At 39.3% G+C, this 9,021-nt stretch overlaps 1 protein-coding gene across 3 annotated transcripts in view; it reads right to left on the bottom strand.

Annotated features, from left to right (window-relative positions):
• LOC115218558 (homeobox-containing protein 1-like) overlaps positions 1-9,021 on the bottom strand; it is a 218,102-nt gene that overhangs the window by 35,440 nt on the left and 173,641 nt on the right. For all 3 annotated transcript variants that reach the window (XM_036508150.1, XM_036508148.1, XM_036508149.1), the window contains exon 4: positions 7,335-8,077. In XM_036508150.1, the coding sequence (XP_036364043.1) occupies positions 7,335-8,077 (743 nt within the window). The remainder of the gene's footprint in view (positions 1-7,334; positions 8,078-9,021) is intronic.

The following is a 9,021-nucleotide window of genomic DNA, read 5'->3' as shown; positions in this document are numbered from 1 at the left end:
GTGAAGCAATCTTCTTAGTCATGCCCCGACTATAAACTTTAAACATAGTAACTATAAGGCATAAATGCGCAATGTAAATATCCGAATATAATTTAAGGTCCAATATACTACAAGCTGGAAGAATTGTCAGCATACCAGACGAAATGATTTTATGAAATGATTAGCAGTAATTTGTCTACCCTTACGTTCTGAATTTAAATTCTGCTAAGGTCGATTTAGCCTCTCATCCCTTTGGGGGTTGATAAAATAAGTAGCAGTTGAGCACTGGGGTTCATGTAATTGATTTAACTACTCCTGGGTATGAGTACCCCCCACCCCAAAAAATAAATAAATAAATAAATAAATAATGCATCCCTCTGCCAAGCCATGTCGAGCCAGTTTGGCAGAGTAAACTCATCAAATCAGTATGATCTCAAACTGAAATTCACAACCTCCGCGTTGAAACATGGTCGGTGGAGAGAACATGCTGAGGCCTTTATCCTTGACTGAACACAGCCAATCCAATCCAATCCAAATTTTTGTTTGAAATCTCAGGATGTTTGTCTCCTTCACAGCATATAATGACTAATGTTCAATACCAAAATGTTACTCTTTGGTAGATAGAGATTAGTAATTTTTTTTCTTTTATCTTTTACTTGTTTTTGTCAATGGACTGCAGCCATGAAGGGTTTAGTCAAACAACTCAACCCCCAAATTAATTTTTTTTAAAGTCTGGTACATATTTTATTAATCTCTTTTGCTGAACTGCTACGTTATGGAAACATAAATACTCACACACACACACACACACACATGTAACAGACAAGAACCTTGTATGTATCTACCAAATTCACTCACATGGCATTGTTTGACCCAGGGCTACAATACTGAAAAAAGCACATAAGGTGTGTGTGTATATACTACTGTAAGGTCTAAATACACTTTCATACTCTCTACGCTGAGGTCGACTTTGCCTTTCATCGTTATGGGGTCGATAAAATAAGTACCAGTTGCGTACTGGGGTTGATCAAATCGACTGGCCCCCTCCCTAGAGTAGAAAAGAATATATTATCTATAGGATCCATATACACTATCTGTAAAGCAAGATATATTATTCAATAATCAGTTAAACTTCATAACTATTTGGATGGGTTGAGCACCATAGAAAGCTCCATTTTTATCTGGTGTAACTTGGAAAAATTAGCTTTGAGAATAAAGGGCTTCTGAAACTATATCCACAGGGTAAACTGGGTTTAGCACAAAATAATGCAGAGGGAGTGTCTCAATGTGGAGCAGGTTGCATTCTATCATTTTGGAAAAAATAAAAGGCACATGAGATAACATCCCTATTAACCATCAGCCAAGTGATACCCCTGTCTCCAGGAGTTGGATTTGCCAAGCCACTCCTCAAGTTCCCCTCGTGTGTGTGTGTGTGTGTGCGTGTACAGACACAGGTCTGAGAAAAAAATGGGAGTGGGGTGCCATGGCTGGAATGCTTTCGATCATATGTCTACTCATTCAGAGTTGATCTCTATATATATGAACGACAAAATGTCTGTGTGTGTGTGTCTGTGTGTGTGTGTGTCCTTTATACAAATCCACAATTTTTCAGTTAGAGGGCTCGCACTTTCTATGGTCATTCAAAACCGTCCAAGGGTAGTCGTGCACATCTTTACATTTCCCCAGTCACCCCGCAAAGCCATTAAAAATTCAATAAAAGTGACTTTTTTGTGAATTTTCTATCCAAAACCCAATCAAAATGCCCGAAACTTGATACGCCAATTGAATGCCAGCTAGCTGTATGTGATTGATCAGAGATTTGGACAGTACTCGCGTGTATGTGCGCACGCACGCAGCTGTTTATGCATGCATTAGCACTATGACCCTGCAACGCCAGGTCATAGTGCTAGTCTTGGTATAAATGACAACAACAACAAAGTCCTAACTGTGACTTGCACAACCAAACCTGTCTGAACTTCTTTTCTGTGTCTCTACATCAAAACATTTTTTACTCACAAAGTTTTCTTTAAAACAATAACCATTGTTCATAAAAATCCCCGCATGAACTTTACTCAGTTCCCTCTCTCACACGCACACACACACTTCCCACTTCTACAAAACAGAGATCAAAGCAAGAATAAAAGCAATGTTTCCCCCTCCCATCACAACCACCACCACCACATCTACCTATTCTGTTACGAGGATAAAATGAAATTTAATTTACTGTTGAGTGGCTGTGTGGTAGGTAGCTTGCTTACCAACCACATGGTTCCGGGTTCAGTCCCACTGCGTGGCACCTTGGGCAAGTGTCTTCTACTATAGCCTTGGGCCAACCAAAGCCTCGTGAGTGGATTTGGTAGACGGAAACTGAAAGAAGCCCGTCGTATATGTGTGTGTGTTTGTCCCCCCCCCCCCACTAACATCACTTGACAACCGATACTGGTGTGTTTACGTCCCCGTAACTTGGCGATTCGGCAAAAGGGCCCGGTAGAATAAGTATTAGGCTTACGAAGAATAAGTCCTGGGGTCGATTTGCTCGACTAAAGGCGGTGCTCCAGAATGGCCGCCGTCAAATGACTGAAACAAGTAAAAGAGTAAATATATTCTCAGACGAATTCATATTTCAGCAAAATGACACCAAGAGTTATTTCCCCTATTACGGATTTTTTTTCCCCAACTAAAACTCATCGTTTATGCATATCTACAAAGAGAATAATGAATTAGTAGAGTGGTGGGCGTGTCGGAGAAAATGTTTTGCAGTATTTAAGTCACAGCCCTTAACAGGGGTCAGAGTTGACATTGTTTTTGATCCTTCGGGGCTCTCTTTTACTCTCTTTTACTTGTTTCAGTCATTTGACTGCGGCCATGCTGGAGCACCGCCTTTAGTCGACCAAATCGCCCCCAGGACTTATTTTTTGTAAGCCTAGTACTTATTCTACCGGTCTCTTTTGCCGAACCGCTAAGTTACGGGGCCATAAACACACCAGCATCAGTTGTCAAGCGACGTTGGGGTGACAAACACAGACACACAAACACACACACTTATATATACATATATATATATATACATACATACAGACAGACATTCAGACATACATACATATACATATATACGATGGGCTTCTTTCAGTTTCTGTCTACCAAGTCCACTTACAAGGCTTTGGTCAGCCCGAGGCTATAGTAGAAGACACTTGCCCAAGGTGCCACACAGTGGGACTGAACCCGGAACCATGTGGTTGGTAAGCAAGCTACTTACCACACAGCCACTCCTGCACCTGATAAAATAAAGTATTAGTCAAATACACGAGTCGATGTAATTGATTGTTTCCGGCCCTTAGAATATCGGGCCTTGTCCCTCTGAAAGGAATCACTATGCCTAATATACAGTAAATATTTGAAAGCAGAACAAAGATACAACATATAACATAAGAGAACGTAATATATTGTTTTGAATATTAAAACAGTAACGTTTTCGGATTGATCCAACGCAGGCATGCATGTGTGGTTAAGAAACCTGCTTTGCAATCACCGGGTCGCACTGCGTTGCACCTTGGGTAGGTGTCTTCTATCACAGCCCCAAGCTGACTAATGCCTTGCAGTGAAAACTGTGTGGAAGCTCGCCGTATATTTATGCCTGAGTGCGTGCGTGTATGTGTGTGTGTGTGTGTGTGTGTGTTTGTGTGTTTGTCCCCGGTATTCATTTGTTTACATCCCTATAACTTAGCAGTCTGACAAAACAGACTAACCAAATAAGTACCAGACTTTTAAAAAAAAGTACGGGGATTGATTAGTTCTACTAAACCCTGCACAGCTGCAGTCCAATAACCGAAACAAGCAAAAATAAGAAAGAATTGTGTTGAAACTACAATCTGGTTGCAGTTTATTTCTGTTTGTTAATTAACCAATTAATTAATTTTTCTGTTGCCTATACTGTTTGTGTGTGTGTGTGTGAGAGAGAGAGAGAGAGAGATATGAGTGTTACTTTTAAACCTCAAATTAATCATTTTATTGCTGTACTTTGGTAGGGTCATATACCCACAAAAACACATGCACTAGTTGTAATTTACCTCTATATTGTTAATAAATTAACTAATTAATTAATAAAAGCACATGTAATGGATGCAGTTTACTTCAGTATTGTTAATTAATTAATTAGTAAATTGATCTCAGAATTGATACAGAAGTAAATTACAATCAGCATGTGTGCAATAATTTGCAGAATAAACCTTATATTAATTAGTACATGAATAACCTAAGAATAATAAAAGGCTTAAATATGTGACACAGCAGAAAATATTATATGTGAGTTTCACGCACACAAACATATAGCATGGGTGAGGAGAAAATATGGTGGTGGAGAATTGTGCATACTAAGCACAAGTATGGAAGTGTTTCACACACAAGAGAAATAAAGCATCAGGTAATTAGTACGCAAGAATTCTCTATTGGAATGTTTAAAATCTAAAAACAACAAATATATCCACAGATATTTAGTTTTATGTGTGTATGTGTGTTAGTGTCTGTATCTCTGTGTGTGTTTTAAGACTACATATAGTGTCTCTGCACCTAGAAACAAATCAAGATAGACATTTTGCATGTATGTTTTTAAGAGCAAATATGATGTCTACACACACATATACATATATAGGCGTAGGAGTGGCTGTGTGGTAAGTAGCTTGCTTACCAACCACTTGGTTCCGGGTTCGGTCCCACTGCATGACACCTTGGGCAAGTGTCTTCTACTATAGCCTCAGGCCGACCAAAGCCTTGTGAGTGGATTTGGTAGATGGAAATATATATACATATATACATCATATATATGTATATATATATATATATATATATATATATATATATATGTATGTGTGTGTGTGTATGTTTGTGCGTCTGTGTTTGTCCCCCCAACATCGCTTGACAACCAATGCTGGTGTGTTTACGTTCCCATAACTTAGCGGTTCGGCAAAAGAGACCAATAGAATAAGTACTAGGCTTACAAAGTATAAGTCCTGGGGTCGATTTGCTCGACTAAAGGCAGTGCTCCAGCATGGCCACAGTCAAATGACTGAAACAAGTAAAAGAGTAAAGACTATACATGAATACATACATATCATCGTCAACATCTTTTAACATCTACCTATCATACTGGCATGGGTCAGATGGACCAGTAGATTCAAGTGGATCTAGAAACTGCATCAATGCTCCAATGTCTGCTTTGACATGATTTGTAAGACTGGATGCCTTTCCTAACAACAACCACTTTACTGAGTGTACTAGGAGCCTTTTTCATACCACCAACTAGTGATACATGAATTAAATTGTTATTTACTTTTGGAGGGCGAAGTAAATAGGGACTCCTTATATAAAGGCTTGACTGTGTAGTTAACACATTCATTTCCTAATCACGTGGCTTCACATTTTGTCTCACATTGTTCTCTGTCTTTGCTCTCTCTCTTCCAATAACATTAATACATTCATTATTGACAAGACAACAAGAAAGCCTTTACATGTCACCTGATTGCTAGATATAAAAGCTAAATCAGCATTTTTCTACAGCTTGTGTGCTCATCCTGTCACTAACCCCAGCAAGCCTGTTTCCAAGTGAGATAATAATCTCTCAGTCTATCAAACAACAAATAGCCCAGACATGATTTCTGGAGTGATAGAGACAACTGATAATGAAATGAGCTTTTTTGTTACCAAAGATCATACATGTTAAGGCATGTCAGGAAGCCTGGACATGCTTTTGTCACGAACTGTAAGCAAATAACACCATTAGTGAAGCTATTATTTACAAACCAGAGAGTGAAACGCATGTGTAAATAAGACAGATATGAATACATATATACATACATACAGATAGATAGGGAGGCGCAATGGCCCAGTGGTTAGGGCAGCAGACTTGCAGTCGTAGGATCGCGGTTTCAATTCCCAGACCAGGCGTTGTGAGTGTTTATTGAGCAAAAACACCTAAAGCTCCACAAGGGTCCAGCAGGGGGTGGTGGCGGTGATCCCTGTTGTACTCTTTCGCCCCAACTTTCTCTCACTCTTTCTTCTGTTGGCCTACTCGCTTAGCCAGTGGGGTGGCGTCATTTGGAGGCTAAAACAATGCGAAGTGCATTGTGACCAGCGATGTGTAGCAACATCTGAAAGCCTGGTCGGTCACGGTGATCACAGATAGATAGATAGATAGATGGATTTGCATATATGACAGGCTTCTTTTCTGTTTCTGTCTACCAAATCCTCTTACAAGGCTTTGGTCAACCTGGGACTGTACTAGAAGACACCTGTTCAAGACACTCATGGGAAGTGAACCCAAAAACCACATGGTTGGGAAGTGACCTTCTTAGCCACACCTGGAGCTATTGTTCACAATTTTTTTTCTATCTTTTACTCGTTTCAGTCACTGGGCTATGGCCATTCTGGGGCACTACCTGGAAGGGTCTTAGTTGAATGAATTGAACCCAGTAGTTATTTTTTAGAGCCTGGTACTGATTCTATTGAACTCTTTCAGCGAACTGCTAAGTTACCAGAACAAACAAATCAACACCAGTGGTCAAGCAGTGGTGGGGGACAAATACAAACATAGTCACACACACACACATACACGTATATGTGTGTGTATGTGTGAGTGCATATATACATATATATATATATATATATATATATTATATATATATGTATATATATATATATATATATATATATATATATATATTATATATATATATATATATATATATATATATATATATATATATATTCTGTTATTTGTTTCAGTCATTTGACTGTGGCCATGCTGGAACACTGCCTTCAGTTGAACAAATCAACCCCAGGACTTATTCATTGTAAGCCTAGCACTTATTCTATTGGTCTCTTTTGCTGAACTGCTAAGTTATGGGGATGTGAACACACCAGCATCAGTTGTCAAGACAAAGAAACACTAATACATTCACACATGTGCACACACACACACTCTCACTCTTTCTCTCTCTCTCTCACACACACACACACACATGCAAACAACAGTTTCCTATTAAATTCCAATTATTTTATATTGTGTAATACAACTAATACAACGCAGCTCTTTTCATTCTGAATTCAGATCCCGTATATGACTGTCTTCCATCAGTTTCTGTCTACCAAATGCACTCAGAAAGCCTTTAGTCAGCCCAAGGCAATAGCAGAAGACACTTGCCCAAAGTTTCACCCAGGGGGACTGAACCTCAAACTATACAGTCGGAAATCAAGCTTCTTGTCCACATTTGTCTATATCGCCTTTCGCAATATAAGAAATAAAAACAATAATAATGACAATATTTTTTGGGAAAAAAACTATAAAAAAAGTAATGACTTACTTCATAAATTCTTGTAGTTCTTCAATTTCCAAATCTGGATTATTTTCTAAGTTAATTGCCAACTGGCTATCATCTAATGCCCCACTTGCTAAGCTGGGCATTGAGTCATTGACCCGTGAAGCTGGTGAGTTCTGTGTTCCTGACAAAGAATTGGGCACTGTAGAATTTTGAGATGCTGTGATGGTTGAATGACTGTCGGCATATGACAAGGATCTGTTAGTAGATAAAGAATTTCCTCCTCCTAGCGACATGGAATTGTGAACAGAATTGTGGGCCCGTTGACTGTTTTCTTGCAGAGACTCGTCATGGTTATTCTCACTGCACTCCTCTCGTGGCCGTTTATTGCTAGGAGGTTTAAGATCTGATTGTCCATTGTCCGACTGTGGGGATGATGATGAGAATGACGGCCGAGATGATGTGTACAATGAGTATTGTCCGTTTGACCGTGACACTGCCGCACCCTGGCTAAGGGCGAAGGCAGTGGTGGTGGTGGGCACATTTGTGACACTCGACTGCGCACTGGCAGTGACGGCAACATTGAGCGTTTGGCTCGCTGTTGCTGTAGAAGAAGGTGAAGCACCACTGGATGGAACTGTGTACAAGAGTCCAAGTTCTTGGTCAATACGGTCGAAGCGCTCAAAAGCTTCTACAACTTGTTCCTTAGTTATTCCACTGTTGCGCAGTCGCCGAATCAATTCAATCTGTTCAATTGTAAACATTGGATAGTTTGTAGCTGACGACGACTGCAAAACAGGAAAAGGGAAAATAAAATCTTTAAAAGTCATCGTACAAAGAGAGCAAGGTTAAGGGGCAAAGTTAGACTGTAATGCAGGGGGGGTCAAAACATGGGGGCATCAATACATAGAGTCATCAATACATGGGGTCATTCTGACATTAGGGCATTAATATAGGGTCATCAATAGTTTAGGGCATCAATATGGGGTCATCAAGATATGGAGTTAACAACACATTGGGATCATCCTTACATTAGGGTATTAATATATGGAGTTAACAATACATGGGGGTCATCAATGCATTAATATCAATACAGGATCATCAATATATTAGGGTATCAATATGGGGTCACCAACACATTAGAGTATTAATATGGGGCCTTTAATATATTGAGTTAACAATACATATGGGTTATCAATATGGGGTCACCAATATATAGAGTAACAATATATGGGGTCATCAATATATGGAGTAATAATACATGGAGGGTCATCAATATATTAGGGTATCAATATGGGGTCACCAATATATAGAATTAACAATACATGGGGGTCATCAATATATGGAGTTATAACTAAATTAGGGCATTGAAACATTGGCAATGCAACTGATATCAGTATTTTAAGTGGTGACATTTTTTATACATTTTAGGGGGTAAGAGGTTGTTGGTCATGGTACTAACAAAGCTAGAGATAACAGCTACAGTGGTAGTAGGAGCAATGTGTAGAGACTAGCTGTTGTTATGATTTAGCCCCAGGTCAGCCCTGACCAAGCAGACCCACAATCAAAAATTCAAACCATGATTATTTTGTTTTCCTAGAGGTGCCTAAAGCATCTAATGTATTGTTTACTTATTTAAGACAGTTAGGACATGATTCCATGGAGACTTGGCTGCTATTTCATGCAGATAGAGTGACCACCTAAAAACCATCTTACTGCTTTGTGCTGTTCT

Source organism: Octopus sinensis, linkage group LG13, assembly GCF_006345805.1.
Source record: "Octopus sinensis linkage group LG13, ASM634580v1, whole genome shotgun sequence".
Classification (NCBI taxonomy): domain Eukaryota; kingdom Metazoa; phylum Mollusca; class Cephalopoda; order Octopoda; family Octopodidae; genus Octopus; species Octopus sinensis.
Note: the sequence above shows the minus strand (reverse complement) of the source record. Positions and strands in the feature narration are given on the sequence as shown.